Source organism: Dipodomys ordii, unplaced genomic scaffold, assembly GCF_000151885.1.
Source record: "Dipodomys ordii isolate 6190 unplaced genomic scaffold, Dord_2.0 Scaffold181, whole genome shotgun sequence".
Classification (NCBI taxonomy): Eukaryota; Metazoa; Chordata; class Mammalia; order Rodentia; family Heteromyidae; genus Dipodomys; species Dipodomys ordii.
In genome coordinates this window covers 1,013,663-1,036,231 of record NW_012267397.1, presented here as the reverse complement: position 1 = coordinate 1,036,231, position 22,569 = coordinate 1,013,663, and the positions used below count along the sequence as shown (strand labels likewise).

At 54.5% G+C, this 22,569-nt stretch overlaps 2 protein-coding genes across 2 annotated transcripts; one reads left to right on the top strand and one right to left on the bottom strand.

The window, feature by feature from the left end:
* The first annotated feature begins 1,952 nt into the window (after window positions 1–1,952).
* Col8a2 (collagen, type VIII, alpha 2) lies at window positions 1,953–16,418 on the top strand. The gene is made up of 3 exons (XM_013034070.1): window positions 1,953–1,960; window positions 12,898–13,107; window positions 13,640–16,418. The coding sequence occupies exons 2-3, from the start codon at window positions 12,918–12,920 to the stop codon at window positions 15,553–15,555; spliced, it is 2,106 nt and encodes a 701-aa protein (XP_012889524.1). The 5' UTR covers window positions 1,953–1,960; window positions 12,898–12,917; the 3' UTR covers window positions 15,556–16,418.
* A 3,268-nt stretch (window positions 16,419–19,686) lies between these two features.
* Adprhl2 (ADP-ribosylhydrolase like 2) lies at window positions 19,687–22,569 on the bottom strand. Its single transcript, XM_013034095.1, has 5 exons — window positions 22,331–22,569; window positions 21,853–22,060; window positions 21,593–21,777; window positions 21,260–21,360; window positions 19,687–20,516 (listed from the first exon to the last, which is right to left on the bottom strand). The coding sequence occupies exons 1-5, from the start codon at window positions 22,396–22,398 to the stop codon at window positions 20,224–20,226; spliced, it is 855 nt and encodes a 284-aa protein (XP_012889549.1). The 5' UTR covers window positions 22,399–22,569; the 3' UTR covers window positions 19,687–20,223.

The following is a 22,569-nucleotide window of genomic DNA, read 5'->3' as shown; positions in this document are numbered from 1 at the left end:
GCCAATGAGCTCCATCTTTAGCCCAGTTCTTGTTTGTTTCCATCCTCTTCATCCTTCCAGTGTGTTCAGGGTTTTCTCACCTGCATACCCTCACTAGAGCTCTTCCTTGGCCCGGATCATAACTCCCCTCCCCCCCCAAACCCCCACCCCGCCCCAGTCAGTTAAATTCCTTTTCCACTTTCAAAAGCCAGACCCAACAGAACTCATTTTCCCCCAGCCTCATGGTGGGGGAGGGACTGGGCTAGAGAAGCTGGGATGCAGCTAAGTGGGACCTTTCATCCAGGCTGGGGGCTTGGAAAATGGAATCTTGACTAGCTTAGGGATCTTGATGTTCAGACTGGCCGGATGGAGGCAGAGCTCGCCAACTTGGAGAGAAGGCCCAGGATGGGCTGGTTTTGGCATTGGCTGCTTGTGCAGCCACGGTGAGGGCTGGGATGCCAGAGTTTCCATGGGAGTGGGCAGAAGCAAGCAAGCAGCTGGGGGAGAGAGTGACGCAGCTGGCAGCCCTTCTTGCCAGGTGGGTTGGCTGGGTGTCCCCTCCTCATCCACCTAGGAGTCCTGTCTGGGTTTGGACTCTAGCTGTTGTCCCTCTGTGTAGCCACCTGGACTAGGGCCTTGGATAGAGCCTGGCACTGTTTTTGGTTGAAGCAGAAATGGGGACCTGGCCATCCAGGGCTTGGACTACACCACCTTCCTACTCCACAACCTTCCATAGCTCCCCACGGACAAATGCAAGCGTGGCATTTAAGACTTCCCCTCCTCCCCCCATTCCAGCCGCAGCTCCTGTCTGTCCTCCTTAACCCTACTAACACTTCTGGGCCTTCCCTATATCTGTCAAGGCGTCCCTACAGCCATCTCCAGTACGTGTGTGTGCATACGTGTGTGTGTGTGTGTGTGTGTGTGTGTGTGCGCGTGCGTGTGTTGGGGCTTGAAATTAGGGCCTAGGTGCTGTCCCTTAGGTTTTTTACTCAAGGCTAGTGCTCTACTACTTGAGCCACATCTTGCCTTTTGGTTAATTAGAGATGAGAGTCTCAAGGACTTTTCTGCTGGGTCTGGTTCTGAACTGAGATCCTCTCTTTAATCTTCAGATCTCAGCCTACTGAGTAGCTAGCTTGAAATTCTTTTTTATTTTTATTTTTTTGGGTTGGCCGTGGGGCTTGAACTCTGGGCTTGGGCGCTGTCCCTCAGCTCTTCAGCTAAAGGCAAGCGCTCTACCACTTGAGCCACAGCGCCACTTCTGGTTTTCCAGTGGTTTATTGGAGATAAGAGTCTTACAGACTTTCCTGCCCAGGCTGGCTTTGAGCCGTGATCCTCACATCTCAGCATCCTGAGTAGCTAGGATTACAGCCGTGAGCCACCAGTGCCCGGCTTTGAAATTCTTTTATCTTACCTTGTCTACCTTTCAGACTCCTCATCCTTCAGAATACAGCTTCAATATGTCTTCTGCCTGGAAGCATTCTGAGGGGATATGGAGAGACCGTGCATCTCCCACATCCCGGAGATCTTAGTTACTTGCATAGCTGTCACCTGTCTGATGCCTCCAGCAGGACATGGGCTAGAGATGCTTTTGTGTTCGGCAGCCCAGTCCTGGACACACAGCATACATGTCTTCCAACCTAAGGGCCACTGTAACTAGGGCTGATGCAGAGAGGGGACTCTGCCAGTATGGATCCAGAAGCCCCCCCCCCAGCTCCCCTCTGATAAAAGAGGACATGTCCACCTCAGCTCAGGTACTCTGAGCACACTAAGTGTACATGGAATTCAGAAAGAGGGGGGAGTATAGCACAGGCTCATTTAGTGCTCCCGGGTCCAGCGGGGCTACTGGCAAGAAGCTGTGGCCAGTGCGGTGAGGCTGAGGGTCAGGTATGGGGCATCTCGGCTTCTGGTGGCTTCTTACTACTCCTCTCCATCCACAGGCCCTGCCTCCATTGAGACCTTCCTGGCTCCTTTGATCTGAAAGGTAAGCGCGATTGAGATCCAGGCTGGATGAGGCCTGCGCTTGTTGCTGTCTAACCTTGCCTTCTCCTGCTGGAGTAGAAGCCCCTCCCAGGCCCAGGGTGTCCTTGAGGGCAGCCTCTCTTACAGGTGACCTCAGCTCCCTGTGCACTGTAAAACTCCGGCTGAATCGGAAGCAGCTTTTTCTCATTTGTGAACTATTTTGCCCAGCTCCTTGGCACAGCAGTGTTTGCTTGGCCCAGCCTGGGTGCAGTGGCCTGGCTGCACTCCCACCGGGCCTGTCTCTGCCCAGCCAAGCCCCTCCTGCTGCTGCCGCCGCCGCCGCCACCATGCAGGGAAGCTTCGAGGTCCAGGAGAGAGGCCCAGGAATCTTGGCAGGCTGGGGCAGCAGCAGTGCCGGTGGCGTTCCGGAAAAGGCTGCAAATGCGAACCAGAAGGGGAAGGAGAAGGGTTGGAGCCTGAAGTCCAGCCTGCCCGGCTTAAGGCCGGGATGGCCAGATCCAGGGACCCTTGAATTAGAATCATTCTGGACAGGCTCGAGGCCTCTGCTGGGAGGAGCATTCGGTAGAGAAGGGTCAGTGCTTCCAGTCACCTGCCTGAGAGGCCAATCCATGATTGCTCTGGTGTTGTTCCTTCATGAGCTTTCCTGGTTTGTCTGCCCTGCTTGATTGTTCTCATCTCTCTGCATGCTCTAGTAGTTGAGGGGTTCCTCCCCAAGCACAGGGGGAACCAGACTCAGAGATAGGCAGAGGCCAGAAGCCTGGAAAGTAAATGCAATCAACTGTAGAGAAGAATGCTCCGTCCTGGCCCTCTGTGGCCCAGATCTGGGGAGGATTTGAGAAGAGCCACAGAGAAAGGGGCCCTCTGGTAAGCCACCCTGGGGGCTGGGCCAAGGTGGGAGGGGGGCAGCCAGTGTGTCCCTGAAGGCAGACTTGCTGAGCATGTGCTCAGCGCCACCCACAGTCAGAGTGAGGGGGATGGGAGGAGGGGTGGGCACCTAGAAAAGCTGCTCTGAGGGCTGGGAAGGTGGCTCAGTGGTAGAGCACTTGCCTTGCATGCATGAGGCCCTGGGTTCGATTCCTCAGCACCACATAAGCAGAAAGAAAAAAGCCGGAAGTGGCGCTGTGGCTCAAGTGGTAGAGCACTAGCCTTGAGCTGAAGAGCTGAGGGACAGTGCTCAGGCCCAGAGTTCAGGCCCCACAACCAGGCCCCCCCCCCAAAAAAAAGAAAGAAAAGCTGCTTTGAGGGAGGCAGGGAAGGCTGCTTGGAGGAGGTGGCTCCAAAGCTGGGCCTTAAGTGAGGAAGAAGAGTGATCCAGGCAGATAAGGACGCCCAGGTACAGGTGGTTCTGGGAAGCCATGGGAGGTCAGGGGCCTGGATCAGAGGTACCCAGGGATGGGGCATGCAACTCTTACCTCCTCCGCTTCTGTGTCCCCCGTGGTGAGAGGCTGGCTGGCATCAGGATGCAGCAACCCCGCTAGGAACTTTTTATTTTTAATTTTTAAAATTTTTGATGGTCATGAGGCTTGAACTCAGGACCTGGACCGTGTGCCTAAGCTTTTTCACTCAAGGCTAGCACTCTACCACTGTAAGCCACAATGCCACTTCTGCTTTTCTGGCAGTTAATTGGAGATAAGAGTGTCACAGTCTGTCCTACTTGGGCTGGCTTTTTTTTTTTTTGTCAGTTGTGGGGCTTGAACTCTGGGCCTGGGTACTGTCCCTCAGCTCTTCAGCTCAATGCGAGTGTTCTATTACTTGAGCCATAGTACCACATCTGGTTTTCTTGTGGTTTATTGGAGATAGGAGTCTCATGGTCTCTCCTGCCCGGGCTGGCTTTGAACTGCGATCCTCAGATCTCAGCCTGAGTAGCTAGGATTACAGGCGTGAGCCACCGGCCCCTGGCTTCCAGGAACTTTTTAATCTATAGCCCTAATTTTGTTTATGTGAGAGTTTCATACCCATAGGGTCACTGTCTCTGGACACCTGCTTCCTGCCCAGGAGCTTTGCAGCCCCTCCCCCTTCAGACACTTGTCTGTCCTCTGCCTGGACTGTTCACTGTTTCTTGTGGCCTGGTGACCTCTGATTTGTCCTTCAAGACTCTGTCTAGGGCTGGGAAGGTGGCTCAGTGGTAGAGCACTTGCCTTGCATGCATGAGGCCCTGGGTTCCATTCCTCAGCACCACATAAGCAGAAAGAAAAAAGCCGGAAGTGGCGCTGTGGCTCAAGTGGTAGAGCACTAGCCTTGAGCTGAAGAGCTGAGGGACAGTGCCCAGGCCCAGAGTTCAGGCCCCATGACTGGACCCCCCCCAAAAAAAGACTCTGTCTAATACTGCTTCCCAAGCTGGGGTCCCCTGTGGCTTGGGTGCCTCCCTTGCCTGGTGACAGATGTGGGGATTTGAATGAAGCTGAAGCCCGACAGAGCAGACAAGAAAGAGGCACCTTCCTATGCCGCCATCTGCCCGGTCTAGCATGGCCACTTTCTGCCCCTGACTCCAGATTCCAGGCTGCTTGGACTCCTCACTTGCATGGTTAAACTTAGTGGGCTGTGTCAACAGTGATGGAGCCCAAAGACATCAGACCCCTCATTCCCTGTAAGACGCCCACCAAGGCAGGCCGACACAGGGCTGAGTTAGCATGAGCAAGTACAGACCATCAGGGCTGTCTTCCAGGTGTTACCAAGTGTGTCAGGGGAGAGATGCGGAGACACGCAGGCAGTGACAGCACAGCCATGGACAGATGGTTCAGCTGGAACAGATATGGTTCCTCTACTGAGCTGACTTCCAGTCCTTCCATCCCCCACACAGCCCTTAGGCCACTATGTGTTCCTCCACCATGGTCTCAGCTTCTCTATGCTCACAACCAGCCTCTCTACCCTGTCTGCTCTCCTCCTCCAGGCAGCCACATGCATGGCAAGTAACATGAAATTTATCCTCTTGGTACTAGGGAGCCACTGGAAGGCACAGAGGGCCTTGGAAGAGTTGTGTTCCTCGTGGTCCCCAGGCAGGCCCCTCAGCCTCGCCCAGGGGCTGGGCAGAGACGCTGAGGTGAGGCCTGGATCACCCCTGCAGAGTCAGGGTTGGGACCGGGAATGTGTGTCTCAACAACCGTCCTGATGATTCTGGTCAAGGCTAAAGTTTGGAATCTATATGGGCAAAGCTGAAAAAACAGAGAGGGGAGGTGGGGACGGCGGGGGCTGGGTGAGAGACTGCTATGATCACCCATATAATTATTTGGCAATTAAATTGAGCCTTCGTGGTGGAGTGGCTGGCATGTGTCAGGCATTGGGTTGCTGTGTGTGTGTGGTGTGTGTGTGTGTGTGTGTGTGTGTGTGTGTGTGTGTGTGTGTGTGTGTGTGTGTGTGCGCGCGCGCGCACTGGTACTGGGGCTTGAACTCAGCCTGGACACAGTCCCTTATCATCCAGGCTGGTGCTCTATTACTTGAGCCACATCTCTATTTCTGGCTTTTTGGTGGTTCATATTGGTGTTTCATGGACTTTCCTGCCTGAGTTGGCTTTGAACCATGATGATCTCAGATCTCAGCTCTGAGTCTGAGCCACTGGCTGGCTCTTGGCTGCGCTGCATTTTGGAGGTGTACAGGTCTCTGAAGGGCAGAGGTGGTGGGAAGAAAGAGAAGGGAGAGAATAGAGGAGACAGAGCCTCGGGTTTGGGTCTGTGATCTGAGGGTCAGGCATAGAAATGTCATGTGTAGCTGTGCAGGCTGGGTGCCCGAGAGTGCCCAGGAGGGGCACTGGCTGGGGGGAGGCAGCCTTTCCTAATTGTACCAAAGCAGGATAGGCTCGAGAGAGTCTTTTCTTCCCTGTAAGGAAAGAAAGAAGGGCCAAAAGTGATGTTGAGCTTTGGCCTGCGCACCTGGGGGTGGGGAGGAGGAGGTCATAAGAGAGAAAGAAATGAGAACGGTTTGGGTGGAGTCAGCAGAAGGATAGGCAAACGTGCTTGGCTGCTAGTGCAGCAGGAGCTGAAGGCCCCAGGGGGAGGTCGGAGCGGGAGGAGAGAGGGGAGTCCTTGGTGATAAGACTGGAGCCGGGGAAAGGGAGGCTGGGTCCACAGAGACTGTTCCAAGAGGATGTGAGCCCAGGTTCTGGGACAGGTCTGCGGAGCAGGCTGAGGACTGGGCCTATGTGGACTTGAGGCTGGAGAGTCTGGAAAGCAGCAGGGCAGGCATCCACAGACCAAGAAGACCCCAAGAAGGAGGACCTGGGTCTTGAGTGGGAAATGGAACCCCTATTTCAGATATTAGGTGGAAGAAGGGCTGGCGGGGCGGGGGAGGGGGGAGGGGGGAGCCCTTCAGACGTGTGAACAGCCCAGCTGGGGAAGCAGAACTGGGGTCAAGCCCTCTGCTCCAATCCTCCATCCCCCTCCATTCCAGATCCATAACTCAGTTTTAATCCTGAGTAGGCTCTGTGGTGCCTGGTCAGCTTCTCTGAATGACCAGGGAATAGTCAGCAAATAGACTTTACGTGGTCATTTTACAAGATCCTAGGTTTGAGTAGCAAGCCGTGGAGTCTTTTGCGGGCTGGCGGACAGGTGTCACTTGGTAACAGGAGGATTGGTGGTTGGACCAAAGTGAGACTTCCCGGTCATCAGGAATAAGGCAAGCGGGTATACCTGGAGGGGCTGGAGGGTCAGACAGTCTCAATGATCTTTCTCCAGGGTCACTGGCCCATAATCACCCAGCGGGTAAGGAGCTGTGCAGAGGGACCAGGGGCCCCTGGTCCTGAGGCCTAGTGCTTCCCAGGGCTGGCCCTGAGAGGGAGCCCCTGAGCTGTTCCTCTGACCAGGTGCCAGAGACAGAGCCCAGGAGAGTGGCGTCAGGCCTGCAGACCAGAGAGAGGCACGGAGTCTGGGGAGTGGGGCCGAGGATCCGCAGAAATGTCTCCACAACAGGAAGCGTCTCATAACATACCTGTGGTTTGGCTGGCCAGCCGAGCGCCTCTCCACCGCTCCTCCGTTTAGCCGCCTGCCCGTCTGGGATGGTGGTGAGGAGCCTGGGGGCCTGGATTCCACCCCCCATCCAAGGCGCTGAGTGCTGCCTTGTCTAGGGTCACGCCGGCCTCACCCTGCCTGGTCCGTTGGAGCCTGGGAGGTGGCCTGGGGTCCGCGGTGTTCTTCCTGTCCTCTGTGGTCTGGACCTCTGCTGTGACCAAGGACAGGGTGCCGAGTGTCAGGACCTCACTGTGGTGGGGTCTCCTAAGCGTCCTCTGCTGTTTGCCCCTGGCGTGGGTCCCTTTGGCAAGGCTCGGTGGGCAGGGCCTCTCCTTGGCCGTTTCCAGGGTAGAGGTCTTCCCACTGGGGCCCATCCCGTCTGGTCTGAGGGACCCCGTAGCACTCCCCACTCCCGGCCCATCTCCTTGTCTCCTTGGCCTCCCTGGGAGGAGGCCAGGCTGCCACAAAATGCTGACTTGGATGAAATGCTGTTTTACGGGGATTTGTTGAAAAGGGGGGAAATCCCCGTTAAGGACTTGCAGCTGTCCAAACACCGCGTCTACCCCGCTGCCGCCATGGCTCAATCCCCTGAATCAGCGTCTCCTGGATGTGTCCCTCCTCAGGCAGGCTCCATACCCCTGCAGCCCCACCTCCCAAGAGGTCACCAGAGAGGGTGATGGCTTGCCCCAAGGTCACACAGCTAGTCATGGGCAGAGCTAGCTTAAGCCTCAGGACTGCCCCGTTGGACCCCCCCTGACACCCTGTGTGCCACCAACCCTTGCCTGGGGAACTGAGAACAGATGAAGCCCTTGCCTCCTTTCTTCTCAGTGCTGTCATTCGTAGCTGAAACTCTTTAGTTAAGGCCATCTGGATGTCCCCACCATTTCCCATTCTAGCCCTGGGGAGCCCTCTCATCTGGGAGAAGGGACTTGCTGGTTGGTGTGATACGTGTCTGTGCGAAGTTTGAGTGAGGCACTGGTATGCGCCTTAAATCTGACGGTAAAGCTGGAAGGTGGCTCAGTGGTAGAGCGCTTGCCTAGCATGCCTGAAGCTCTGGGTTCAATTCCTCAGCACCACATAAATAGAAAAAGCTGGAAGTGGCGCTGTGTCTCAAGTGGTAGAATGCTAGCCTTGAGCAAAAGAAGCTCAGAGACAGTGCCCAGGCCCTGAGTTCAAGCCCCAGGACTGGCAACAACAACAAAAAAAATCTGATGGTAACAGGGTGCTGGTGACTCACACCTGTAATCCTAGCTACTCTGGAGGCTGAGATCCGAGGATCATGGTTCATAGCCAGTCCTGAGCATGAAAGTTTGAGATTTTTTTTTTTTTTTGAATCAGTCGTTGGGCTTGAACTCTGGGCCTGGGCACTGTCCCTGATCTCTTCAGCTCAAGGCTAGCACTCTACCACTGAGCCACAGCACCACTTCCAGTTTTCTGCTGGTTAATTGGAGATAAAAGTTTCACGGACTTTCCTGCCTGGGCTGGCTTTGAACCATGATCCTCAGATCTCAGCCTCCTGAATAGCTAGGCTTACAGGCATGAGCTACCAGTACTCAGCATGTTTGAGATTTTTATTGTCAATAAACATTTATCACCAAAAAAGCCAGAAGTGGAGTTGTGGCTCAAATAGCCTTGAGCAAAAGAAGCTCAGGGACAGTGCCCAGTCCCTGAGTTCAAGCCCCAGGACACACACACACACACACACACACACACACACACACACACTGAGGTAAATTGGACCCTTCAAATATTCTGGTCACACACACACACACACACACACACACACACACACACACACACTGAGGTAAATTGGACCCTTCAAATATTCTGGTTCACCCCGGTGTGCCAGCTAGGCCCTGTTGCTGGGCATGGAGTTGGGAGGGGGACGTGGGGACAGCGAGAGTAAAGAGCCAGGCAGAGGCTCACTGGCATCAGCAGGGGCAGCTCATGGACTTCCCCAAAGTGCAAGAATACATGAGGACTGAGCTGGGTGCTGGTGGCTCATGCCTGTAATCCTAGCTACTCAGGAAAGTTCAAGCCCCACAACCCGAGGGGGGGGGGGGGGGGGGGAGAGAATACATGAGGATTATGGCCACAAAGGCGGAGAAACTCCAAGAGACAGAATGAGCAGAGGCCTGGCATGGTGTCTGCATGGTGGGAAAGGGGCGGGGACAGTGAGTAGTGGCAAGAGCCCCTGGATGCGGGGCTGTGTAGGCTGCTCTATGTCACAGGAGCAGTTATGCAACTCCAAGGCCACACTCTCTTCCCGCAGCCCCTTGAACAGGCTTAGTGCCCCTTTCCCTGCCACCGGCTCCCTTCCACCTCCCAGCGCCCAGACTGGCACATGCCAGCTCTTCCTCAAACCAAGAGCCACAGCGACCCTCCCTCCAAACCCACAGGCGCCCCAGGCTGGAAGAGCGCCTCGACTCTCTGCTTGCCCACTCTTCTGGCCGGCTTTTGCTCTTTGGTGTGCCCTGCTCCCTCCCGTCCCTCTCAGCCCTTGTGGCAGTAGCCACAGGCCTCTGCTTCTTGCCTGCCCCCCCAGCGTCTGCACACTACCACAGTGCTTCCCCTCTTCCGTAGAATAGGGACCCTGAGTAGCATCTTTTCCTGAGGGAGGTGGGAATTCAGTCATTTTGTACATAAGACAGGCAGTGCCTGAGGCCTGCCAGCTGCCGTCACGCACTCTGCACTCAGGAAACATTTGCTGCAGGGCCTGGCTTGAGATCTGGTTCCTGATCTTAGCAGGGGTATCTCTGGCCTCTACCTGTCTCTCTTGTACACACACACACACACACAGACTTAGCAGGGGTATCTCTGGCCTCTACCCGTCTCTCGTACACACACACACACACACACACACACACACACACACACACACACACACACACACACACACACACACACACACACACACACACACACAGTGGGGTGTGGAAGATGCTGGGATAGGCAGGGGCCAGGAGCCCTTCCTAGTGGATCTCCATTACCAAGGAGGAATGAAAGGCACACAATTCTTTAGGACTCTGTCCCTGCCTAGCCTTAGGGCTTTTCCTCTGGCACTGTGACTGCCTAGGCGTCTTCGTGGCCTCATCACCCTCTAGTCCTACTGTGGAAAGCTGGTTGGCCTGGCTTCCCTAAAACCAGGCCTGTCTTGAGTTCCCCTGTGGTAGTGTCCTAATCCTGGCCCTGGCCAAAGAAGGGTAGCAGCCATTCCCTCTGCTCTACTTCCTGTTCTACACTCTGCCCCTTCCTCTCTCCCACCCATCTAGCAAGCAGTCCCTCACCTCAGGTGGCCAGGGTGGGAGGATCCTGTCCTCCGGTACTCAGGAGAAGTGGGGTGGGTGATGGTGGTTAGGGCTGGGCTTAAGTATCTAGGCCAGTGCTGGTGGCTCATGTCTATAATCCTAGCTATTCAGAAAGCTGAGATCTGAGAATCTGGGATCAAAGCCAGCCCAGGCAGGAAAGTCTGTGAAGTGGAGCTGTGAAAGCTGTCAAAGTGGTAGAGAGCTCGCCTTGAGCAGAAGAGGTCAGGCTCAGCGCCCAGGCCCTGAATCCAAGCCTCACAATTGAACAAAAAAAGAGTTCATCCCAGGTAGGTTCTGCCTATGAGCCTGTTAAAGAACAAACCCTTTACCCTATTTCCTCATCTCCGAATCAGGGGCAGCATACATGGCAGGCTGACCCAAGGGTCAGATGTCAAATGCCACAACGGTGTGTGGCCTCATGCTCCATCAGCAGCCCCCGTGGCCACACTTGGTGTGCAGACTTGAGTCCTGGCATCCGTCACAGTAAGTGGCCTGCGCTCTGGACGGGAACTCAGCTCTAGCACTTACATGCCATGTGGCCTGGGCAATTTTTTTGTGGTCTAAGCTCCAGCTCCACCCTCCCTCGCCCCCCACCCCCGCTTCCTTTTGGTACTGGGGTTGGGACCCTAGGCCTTGCACATGCTGAGCCGTACCCCAGCTTCTTCTTCAATAAGGGTAGGGTGAGGTGGATAGGTTCTTTGCTTGTGATGATAATTAGTATTGATGAGGCCGTGGCAGTAGAACTTGACCTGGGGCACCGGGGAAACATATGTGGTTGGTGTTACTGTCCGGCTGAGGTTGCAAAGTGGGTGGCTTCACAGCCATCCCCAGATCTGCATTCATGGCTGCAGGTAGAGCTTTGCTCCTTGCTCACTGCCAGGCACAGGTGCAGAAAGAGCCCTGGGTGGGGTGAAAGGAGTCCAGAGAAAGGGTGTTAAAAGAAGAGGGACTTTCCTTGGGTGTGAAAAATGCCACATAGCCCCTCATTCAAATGAAGGATGCTGGCTAAATCAAGTGCAATGATAATACTTGCACATTGTCCTCACAGCTCTGAGTAGCAGGCTGTTAAGCTGCCTTTTAGAAATAGTAGGTTTAGCCGGGCTCGGGTGGCTCACATCTGTAATCCTGACTACTCAGGAGGCTGAGATCTGAGGATCACGTTTCAAAGCCAGCCTGGGCAGAAGAAGTACATGAGACTCTCCAATAAACCACTAGAAAACTGGAAGTGGCCTTGTGGCTCAAGTGGTAGAGTGCTTGCCTTGAGCTGAAGAGTGCAGGGACAGCGCCCAAGCCCAGAGTTCAAGCCCCACAACCGACAAAAAAAAGAAAAAAGAAAAAAAAAAAAGAAAAAGTAGTTTCAGCCAGAAGTGGTGCTGTGGCTCAAGTGGTAGAGCGCTAGCCTTGAGCTGAAGAGCTGAGGGACAGCGCCCAGGCTGAGTTTAGGCCCCAGGATCGACCAAAAAAAATAGTTGTTTTGGCTGTGATGGCTCACGCTTGTAATCCTAGCTACTCAGGAGGCTGAAATCTGAGGACTGCATTTGGAAGCCAGCCCAGGCAAGAAACTGTGAGACTCTTATCTCCAATTAATCACAGAAAAAGCCAGAAGTGGCACTATGGGCTCAAGTGGTAGAGTACTAGCCTTGAGCAAAAGAAGCCCAAAGACAGAGTGCAAGCCTCAGGTCTGGCAAAAACAAAAGCAGTTTTATTGTTTTTGTTTTTTTTTTGTCAGTCTTGGGACTTGAACTTAGGGCCTGGGCACTGAGCTTCTTTTGCTCAAGGCTAGTACTCTATCACTTGAGCCACAGTGCCAATCGAACCTAGGGCTTCATGCATGCTAGGCAAGCACTCTACCACTGCGCCACATTTCCCAGCCCAAAAAGCAGTTTTATTAATATATAACACATCTTACAGCTGGCCCATTTAAATGCACAATGTAATTTTAAAATATATTTTATATTCAGAGTTGAGTGAATATCAGCATACGGTTTTATATTTTATCACCCCTAACTAAAATCCTATATCACTTGGTTCAGTGGCTCATGCCTGTAATTCCAGCTACTGCTAGGTAGAGATTTGGAGGATCGTGATTTGAAGGCAGCCTTGGCAAAAAGTTAACAAAGGTCCCTCCCCGCTACCCCCATCAGCCTATAAACCAGTATGGTGGCATGTACCTTCACTTCAGCTATGCAGGTCATAGCTAAGAGGATCATTGTCCGTGGCCAACCAGGACACAAAACAGCCCTATCTGAAAAACAGTCTAAAAGCAGAAAGTGCTGGGGGTGTGACCCAAGCAGTAGAGCAAACTGTCTAGCAAGTACAAGAGCCCCAAGTGCAAACCCCAGTAAATAGAGATGGGGAGATCAGTAACAACACCTTATTCAAGTGTAATGAGGACTGAATTCTGGTCTCTGAAGAGTTTGGCTCGGGCCTGGCAGAGGGCCCAGCCTGATGCATGCTCATGTGTGTTATTTTGAAAAGATTTTTAGTGGGGGACACACTGAGGTTGGACTGGTGTTCCCAAAGGCACATCTGATTGCAGAGTGACTGGCTTCCAAAAGGCTGGCCTGAAAGGGGTTTAAGAAGGGGCTCCCACAGACCCCTGTGCCTTTGGGAATTTCTCGCAAATATCTGAATTCTGGTCTTCTTGCGAGCTGGGGGACTGACTGACCCTCCTCTCTTTCTCCCTGCAGCACACCCACAGACAGACGCCATGCTGGGGGCTCTAATGCCCTTGTCTTCTATGCTGCTGCTGCTGCTGCTGCTGCTGGGGTGTGGACCACGGGTGTCCGCTGGTGGTGGGGCTGGCGGGGCAGCAGGCTATGCCCCAGTGAAGTATGTGCAGCCCATGCAGAAGGGGCCCGTGGGACCGCCCTTCCGTGAGGGCAAGGGCCAGTACCTGGGTGAGAGCACACCCCTCCCCACATGCCTCAAACAGTTCCTTACTCCCCAACTCTCCTGACCTCCATCAGACCCTCCCAGGCCTCCAACACAGTCCCCACCAAAGTCCTCTCATGTCTGCTGAGGCTGCTCTGGGTCTTCTCAGCCTCAGAGTACCTGGAAATGAGCTGTGGCTGACCAGCACAAGTGGTCCTCAGATGGGGGCAGGCTGGGAGACACTGGGGAAGTTGGGGTGATTTAGCTTTGGCTGGTCCTAAGGCAGACTGCTGGTGCCCCCTGGTGGCCACTCTACTCTCAGGTTTATGCAGGAACGAGTCATGGGCTCATGCGGGCCCTGGGTGAGGATAACCTGCCCAGGAGACCCTTGGATGTCTCCTGAACTCCCCCTTCCATGAGGGCTAGGGATGGTTTTCCTGAGCAACTACAGGCCAGCTCCTCCCCAGTGTACCCCACACTGCTGCGGGGGATACGGAGATAGGGGTTCCTACTGTCCAGGTCTTTGACCCGCCTCCTCTTCATCTTTTTTCCTCTCAGAAATGCCTCTACCACTGCTGCCGATGGACCTGAAAGGAGAGCCCGGCCCACCTGGGAAGCCTGGGCCGCGGGGCCCCCCGGGCCCTCCCGGCTTCCCGGGAAAGCCAGGCACTGGAAAACCAGGGCTCCACGGGCAGCCTGGCCCTGCTGGCCCCCCTGGCTTCTCCCGGATGGGCAAGTCTGGTCCCCCGGGGCTCCCAGGCAAGGTTGGACCACCAGGACAGCCTGGGCTTCGGGGGGAGCCAGGGATAAGGGGAGACCAGGGCCTCCGGGGACCCCCAGGCCCCCCTGGTCTGCCTGGCCCCTCAGGCATGACTGTCCCAGGAAAACCAGGTACCCAAGGGGTACCAGGTCCCCCAGGATTCCAGGGGGAGCCAGGACCCCAGGGGGAGCCTGGACCCCCAGGAGATCGGGGCCTTAAAGGGGATAATGGAGTAGGTCAGCCAGGGCTGCCTGGAGCCCCTGGGCAAGGGGGTGCCCCTGGGCCCCCTGGCCTCCCTGGTCCAGCTGGCTTGGGCAAACCAGGCTTGGATGGACTCCCTGGGGCCCCCGGAGACAAGGGTGAGTCTGGGATTCCTGGGGTTCCAGGCCCTAGAGGGGAACCAGGAGCTGTGGGTCCAAAAGGACCCCCTGGGGTAGATGGTGTGGGGGTTCCAGGGGTAGCAGGGGTGCCAGGGCCACAGGGCCCCACGGGGGCCAAAGGGGAGCCAGGGATTCGGGGGCCCCCTGGCCTGATAGGTCCTACTGGTTATGGTATGCCGGGATTACCAGGTCCCAAAGGGGACAGAGGCCCTGCGGGGGTCCCAGGGCTCTTAGGAGACAGGGGTGAGCCAGGGGAAGATGGGGAGCCAGGGGAGCAAGGCCCACAGGGTCTTGGCGGTCCCCCTGGACTTCCTGGGTCTGCAGGGCTCCCCGGCAGACGTGGGCCTTCAGGGCCTAAGGGTGATGCAGGACCTGGAGGACCACCAGGAGTGCCTGGCATTCGGGGTGACCAGGGGCCCAGCGGTCTGGCTGGGAAACCTGGGCTTCCAGGTGAGAGGGGACTTCCTGGGGCCCATGGGCCTCCCGGACCAACCGGGCCCAAAGGTGAGCCAGGGTTCACAGGCCGCCCCGGAGGACCAGGGGTGGCAGGAGCCCTAGGGCAGAAAGGTGAGCTGGGGCTCCCTGGGCAGCCTGGCCTGAGGGGCCCCTCAGGAATCCCAGGACTCCAGGGCCCAGCTGGTCCTATCGGGCCCCAGGGTCTTCCAGGCCTGAAGGGCGAGCCAGGCCTGCCAGGACCCCCGGGAGAGGGGAAAGTAGGGGAACCTGGCACTGCTGGGCCCACAGGGCCCCCTGGAGTCCCAGGTTCCCCAGGACTCACCGGCCCTCCTGGGCCTCCCGGGCCTCCCGGCCCCCCTGGAGCCCCTGGGGCCTTTGATGAGATTGGCATCGCAGGCTTGCACCTGCCCAATGGCGGGGTCGAGGGTGCTGTGCTGGGCAAGGGGAAGCCACAGTTTGGGTTGGGTGAGCTGTCTGCCCATAGCACACCAGCCTTTACCGCAGTGCTCACCTCGCCCTTCCCTGCTTCCGGCATGCCAGTGAAGTTTGACCAGACTCTCTACAACGGCCACAGCGGCTACAACCCGGCCACCGGCATCTTCACTTGCCCGGTGGGCGGCGTCTACTACTTTGCTTACCATGTACACGTCAAGGGCACCAACGTGTGGGTGGCTCTGTACAAGAACAACGTGCCAGCCACCTACACCTACGACGAATACAAGAAGGGCTACCTGGACCAGGCATCTGGCGGGGCCGTGCTCCAGCTGCAGCCTAACGACCAAGTCTGGGTGCAGATGCCCTCGGACCAGGCCAATGGCCTCTACTCCACCAAGTACATCCACTCTTCCTTTTCGGGATTCTTGCTCTGCCCCACATAACCCGTGGGGGCCCTGCTGTCCAGGCCTTCTCCTCTTTAGTGGTAGAGCAACCTTTCAGTTACAAAGACCTCCATTTAAAGAAAACAGCCAGAGGCTGAACAGAGGCGGCCGTAGCCTTGGCTGGAGGAGACTGACTTGCTTCCCATGTGCAGGCCGAGAGCTTTACCAGAAGGGGTTGGCCTGAGTTCTTCTCCCCCAGATGTCTGTGCAGTAAGGGAGTTGAACCCCTGTTCCTGCCCTGCCTGGTCTGCAGGCAGGAACCCAGGTATTCAGTCCAGTCCCTATATATGTCCTGGCTGCTGCTGGGCCCCGATAAACTGGCTCAGCCAGAGGGGGCTGAGCTCCCCATCCATCCTCCGAGGGAAACAGCCCTTCCTGCTGGCTCCTGGATGGCACCTACTTAAGGGATGGAGATACTTGCTCAAGAAATGGGGTATAGGCTCCTTCACAGTCTTAGGAGGCTGGGGCTCTTCTGGCTCCCCAGGAACACCCGTGTAGGACAGTTGGGAAAAGGAGGCAATGGAGGTGGTGTGGACACCCTGCTGCTAATGCAACCCCCAGGTGGTGCTGTGACATCATCGGGCCTATCCTGGCTGGGACAATTTTATGACCCTCTGCAGGATCCTGGGAAGGCTTTGGCCACAGACATGGGGGAAAAGTAGTCTGGGAGAGGTAGGGCATTGGGCTGGGGGCAGGTCAGTAGCTCTTCCTTCCATCTCCCAAGCTTCTCCCCATCCTTGTGCTGGTCCTGTTTAGGATGAGGGCAGTGAGCAGGCCAGCTATGTGCTGGAAAGATCATACTGAAGTATCTGCACAGATCATGTCATAGAGCAGGACTGATGATCAGACAAGAATACTCTTCCTTTTACCTGCTGGACTGGCCTGGTTTTCTCATTCCAAATTTTTTTTTTTTTTGGTCCAGTCGTGGGGCCTGAACTCTGGGCCTGAGCACTGTGTCCCTCAGCTCTTCAGCTCAAGGCTAGCGCTCTACCACTTGAGCCACAGCACCACTTCCGGCTTTTTTTTCCTGCTTATGTGGTGCTGAGGAATCGAACCCAGGGCCTCAGGCATGCAAGGCAAGCGCTCTACCACTGAGCCACCTTCCCAGCCCTCTCATTCCAAATTTTTAAGGGATCCTGGCCACCCCCAACCAGTGTCCCCAAGGCAGAGCCTCTCATTTGGTGCTCTGAACAGGGGACAAAGGAGCTTTAGGATGAAGGCTGAATAAAAGCCACAGGGTGGGTTGTGTCTGCCAGAGGGATAATCTGTAGGAGACTTCTCCCTCCACGCTCTGCAATTTCCTGTTGTAAGCAGGTTAGGGCCCAGAAGGCAAAGGCCCTGAAAGGCAGCCAACAGGCGGAACTGGAATGTTTCTGCCATCCTCCTCCGCTCCCCATCAGCGCCTCTGCAGGAGGCTGGCTGGCTGAGGTGATGGGACAGTTGCTGTCCATGCATAGATGGTCTTCGCTTGGTGCTCATAGCCTCCTCTAAGCCTGCCCATATCTCCATACCAAGTGTGAGCCTTGGTCACTTGGAAGTGATCTTGTTGCACTGTTCCAATTCAGGCCCACTCAACTGTCCATGAAGGCAGAGGATGGCTGATTTCTGACTCTCTAAGCTGTGGTTCCTCAGGTTGTGTGCCAACCCCCCCTTCCCTCCCCCAACTCCTCCAATAATTCCTAAAGAGAGAGAAGCAATCCTAGACTTGCCCGAGTGACTTTTTTGGGAGAAAAGGTTTTGGCTGGGGTTCACGGTGCATTTCTTCCTAACACCCTAGAGAACCAACTTAAGGAGTTAACCTTCTTCCCCGGGTCAAAACCACTTACCTGTTGTGTTAGGGAGCAGTTCTGATGGGTAGAAATCAACCAGCTCACAGTGGGCTTCCCAGGAAACAAGTAGGCACCGGGGAAGGCCAACAAAGAAGGCTTCAGAGCTAGCTCCATGGGGTTCCACAGGCCTTTAGGGCAGGTGGCAGACATTTCTGAAATGTTTATGAGATGTGAGTTGCAGGTGTCCTTTGACAAACAATGTCAGGTTTTAACTATGAAAACTACATTACCTTGTACATTTTTAATATCCTGATTCTCATTTCTTTAAGATTAAGGTTTAAGTGTTTTCCACTAGTTATTTCATTTCCAATCTGGTATAGGAATTTAGTTCTCTATTTATCATTTACCCTGTGTCAGTGATTCAGAAAATTGTACCAGGGAGCCAAAGACAGGACTTCTTTTTGAAAAGAAAAAAATTACACTATTGTGTTGACATGACCTCAATAAAATCTGTTGTATAAAACAGCACTGTGCTGACACTGCATTATGCAGAGGCAGCAAAGAAGGTCCAAGGACTTCTCTGGGCTCTTGTTACCAAGTGCGTTCCTCACCAGCTCTCCACCCTGGGCTTCTGTCACCACATCAGAAACCTTAGATGTTCCCATGTAGCAAAGACCCTGTATACTAGCAAGCACCAAGAGGCATTTTAAGAAACCAACAGGTAGCTGGGCAACAGTGGCTCACAACTGTAATCCTAGCTATTCAGGAGGCTGAGGATCATGGTTGAAAGGCAGCCCAGGCAGAAAAGTCAGTGACACTCATTTATCTCCACTAAACTACCAAAAAGGGCTGGGAATGTGTATTAGTGGTAGAGTGCTTGCCTAGCATGCATGAAACCCTGTGTTTGATTCCTCAGTACCACATAAACAGAAAAAGCTGTAAATGGCTCTGGCTCAAGTGGTAGAGTGCTAGCCTTGAGCAAAAGAAGCTCAGGGACAAGCTAAGTGCCAGTGTCTCATGCCTGTAAGCCTACTCAGGAGGCTGCGAGGATCACGGGTCAAAGCCAGCCCAGGCAGGAAAGTCCGTGAGACTCCCTATCTCCAATTAACCACCAAAAACCATAAGTGGCACAGTGGCTCAAGTGGTAGAGCACTTGCCTTGAGCTGAAGAGCTCAGGGACAGTGCCCGGGCCAAATTCAAGCCCTAGGACTGGCAAAATAAATAAACTACAAAACAAAACAAGTCAGAAGTGGAGCTGTCACTCAAGTGGTGGAGTGCTAGCCTTGAGCAAAAGAAGCTCAGAGACAGAACTCAGGCCCTGAGTTCAAGCCCCAGGACTAGCACCAAAACCACCACCAAAAAACTAAAGGGCAGTAGCTGGAGCTGGGAGAGACAGATTGAACTTCATCAGAATATTCCTGTAATCTCTCAGGGGTAGTGGAGCATGACCGCTAGCTCAGAATCCCAAGGGCAAAACTTTGACATCTGATACAAATTATGAAATTGTGAATTTTTGCTCCTGAGGGCAAGGCCAGAGCCAGGCCCAGTGCTGAGGGTGGGGCTAGGGATGCTGTCCTGGGTAGAAAGCAACTGCTCACAGCCAACTGTGCTCAGCAGTTGGCATACAGATCTGTCCTGACTGGGGAAATATAGGGCAACTGACCTGAAACAGCAAAGGCTCTGTCGTCTGCCCTAGCCTTTCCTTCACCAAGCCTGGAAGCTTCTTAAGAGAATGCCCCTTGTTTTCCTTTGAGGTAGGGTCTCCCTATGTAGCTGACCTTATACTGGCAATCCTGCCTCAGCTTCCTGAGTGCTAGGATTACAGATGCAGGCCACCCCACACAACTTAGGACATCCCCATGGTTTAGGGGAAGTGTCTTCTTCTCACCTAACTGTTCTTCAAAATGGATGCTGTGCAAAATCTCCTTGTGGGGAGAGGACTTCAGTTAGGTATCAAGACAAGAGGCAAACAGCGTTGAGGCTACACCCAGGATGACACACCTCCCTCCCAATCAGTGACAGGTGCCACCACATCTTCCACAGAGTCCCAATCCTGGCCTAGTTGGCCTGTCTCCTATTTGAGGAAGTTAGGACAATCTGACTTGTTCCTACCCACTGCCTATGGGAAGCATGTCGGCACCTGCCTGGGCCTCTCTCTGTGGCTTCCAACAGGAAAAGCCACCACGTTACGCCTGCTTTGTCCTTAAGGCAGGCTGGGGGACTGGAAGACTCTTCTTGACAACAAAGCACCTGTCTCCTTGGGGTCCCAGCATTGAAGAGAGTGCAGCCCAGACAGAAGCACTGCATTAGGCTTGAGAAGGTCAAGCTACCAGGGAAGAGAAAGAGACAACCAGGATTTACCAAAAAAACATTTATTGCGGTGAATTCCACTGGAAGCTGTCACAAACCATTACAGACAAGGTCCATGTATGCACCTAGAGAGGCTGGGTGCAAATGTTTGTCCCTTGTCCAAACAACCTGCTGTTGGGGACCCTGTCAGTCAAGGACAGGCTATCTGCCAAGCTGGCTAACAACCAACAGGGAGGAATGATGTTACAGCAGATTATTTCTCCTCTCCAGATCCCATGTCTCAGACAAAAAGAAAAAGCAAATGTCACAAGTACTCTTCTAAATAAAACCTGCCCGGGTCCCTTCATGTTTCACTGATGACTCGTGGAGGCCCACGGCTCTGCAGAAAGCCAGAACCCCAGCAGTAAGGAGGCACCAGTCCCTACTTACTGTTCTTGGGACCTCTCAAGACCCTAGCCTTAAGAGATGAGGTCCAGGCTCTGCTTCAGAAAGATCAAGGCAGGGGAAACAGCTGAAGGAACCTTCGGGTTTCACTCTGAGCTGTGTTTGGTCCTTCTGGCACCTGGCAGAAGCTCAGCAGCTGTGGCCTTCACAGACTCTTCTGGAAGACTCGGTGTAGGCTCTGGGCCAGGACGTCTGTCTCCTCATAGCCCTCACAACTCTGCTGCCAGCTCTCTGGCACCTGATCCATCCCATAGTAAGCGCCAGCAATGGCCCCGGCCATAGTAGCAATGGTGTCTGTGTCCCCACCGAGTGAGATGGAATAGATGAGAGTCCTCTGGAGGCTATTGAAGGCAGTGGGAATCTCAGGGTCAGGATCCATGCAGCGCAGGAAGCAGTAGATAGCGGTGGGCACAGACTCAAAGGCAGCAATGCCATTCCCTGTGGGGAAGTTGGACCACAGGGAATGACTTGCCCCCCAGCACCAGGCTTCTTGCCACTTGCTAAGAGCCAACCCAAGAACCTAGGCTCTACAGTCCACCTCCTGGAGTGACTTTCCCCCATCAGGTTGGCTGCAGGCTGGGAAAGGACACTCACTGACTGTCCTGCTCTCGGCTTTCACTCCTCAGTGCGGAGTGAATAAAGTTAATCCTTCTCCCAGAGCTGTGGAGAGGATACAGGTCACATCTGTGAGGCATTCTGAATATGTCTAGGACACAGAGAAGTGGTAGGCAAATAAAAAACCGTTATCACACTGGCTGTAGAAATTGGCAATCAGAGGCTGGGAAGGTGGCTCAGTGGTAGAGTGCTTGCCTTGCATGCATGAGGCCCTGGGTTCAATTTCTCAGCACCACATAAGTAGAAAAAGCCAGAAGTGACACTGTGGCTCAAGTGGTAGAGTGCTTGCCTTGAGCTGAAGAGCTCAGGGGCAGTGCCCAGGCCCAGAATTCAAGCCCAGGACTGGCAAAAGAAAAAAAGAAAAAAAAAGAAATTGGCAATCAGCGGTTGCTCTGGGCCACCAATCTACAAGGCTGAGGGCACCGAGCTTACAACCCTGCCATGGGCCCTACAAGGAAGGCTCTTGTTGTTTTACCAGCCCTGGGCAGAAGTGGGTAGCAAGCACAACTCTGTGCTTCCCTTCTACCCTGGATCTGAGGAACAAATCATCAGCAAAGTCTACCTACCTAGCTCAGACACCACTTCTTCTCGGCTCACTGAGTCCTGGTCCAACAACTCTCCAATCTTCTTCAGGCGGCTGGAGTATGGACGCTCCTCCATACCCAACCTGAGGTTGGAGAGAAATTTCAGGTAAGTCAGAGCTAGCAGACAAACAGGTAGAAGGGCTTCATACGAAAGTGAGCAGGAATAGGTCAGGCTCCCACAGGTACTCTAACAACCCAGTTGAGGCAAAAGGGCCTCTTCCCACCCTCCCTAAGGTCTGCAGTGAAAGAAGGCAGGTTTTGCTTTGGGCAATGCTAGATGCCCCCCATGCTGTCCCGCCACCAACTCATACTTACTCCCTGGCAGCCAAGACTGACTGGGGGTCCCCTTCTAGCTCCTCCATGTGGCCCAGGAGCTGCTCCAGGAAGCGCCCGCTGGAGGACTCACCCTGCAGAGCCAGGTGCACAGCCAGAGCCTGCAGGATGGCACCGTTGTAACCCAGGGAGGAAGCATGGGTAAGCTGGGCTGAGAGACGAGCAAACTGGGGAGAGAAGGAATCATTACCAGAATATCACTGCAGATGAGTTGGGGAATCCCAGGGGCAGTTGGCCAATACCTTCTGAACATCTTTGATGCTGCTATAGGCCAGGGGGATGCCTGCTACCCGCATGGCGCCCCCATTGCCATAGGACCCCTTTCCATTGAACTGGGCCCGAGCAGGCTCATAGACATCATGGCACTTGTGACTCAGGAGTTTCTTGAAGACAGTGATGACTCCAGCTCCGTAACCTCTATCAGGGTCATTCTTATACTCTTGGGCAAATCTATCAGGGAGAAGGAAGGCAGAATGTAATTTCAAAAGTGTTTCTTGGGGCTGGAAGAAATGGATGGGCTGGGTTGGAGGAGGTGGCCTGGGAGACCTAAGGTACCTGTACCAGTAGTGCTGCCATTTTTAGCTTGTGAATCTGCATCAACTGGAGAAAGGGTCCTGCTGAGGGTGAGGGTCCCAGACACGTACAGACATCATCCCTCTGTGGAGCAGCTCAGCAGCTCTGCCCACCTGGCTTGACTCACCCCAGGGCCATCCCCCTCACCTGTGAGCCATGTCCACCTCATCAAAAGCCTCCTTGGCCAGCAGGGACTGCACCAGGGCTCTGGTCATGGCTGTGTCATCTGTGTAGTACAGTGCTTCTGCAGGGAGAGGGCAGGGAGTGAGAGCAGGCTGTGGACCAGGAAAATAGGCTCCAGCTCATTCCTTCAAGGTACGATATGTCTACAGTGACTTTGCATCAGCCTCTCACCTGTGTAGCTACATAGGCTCTAAGAAGCCTCC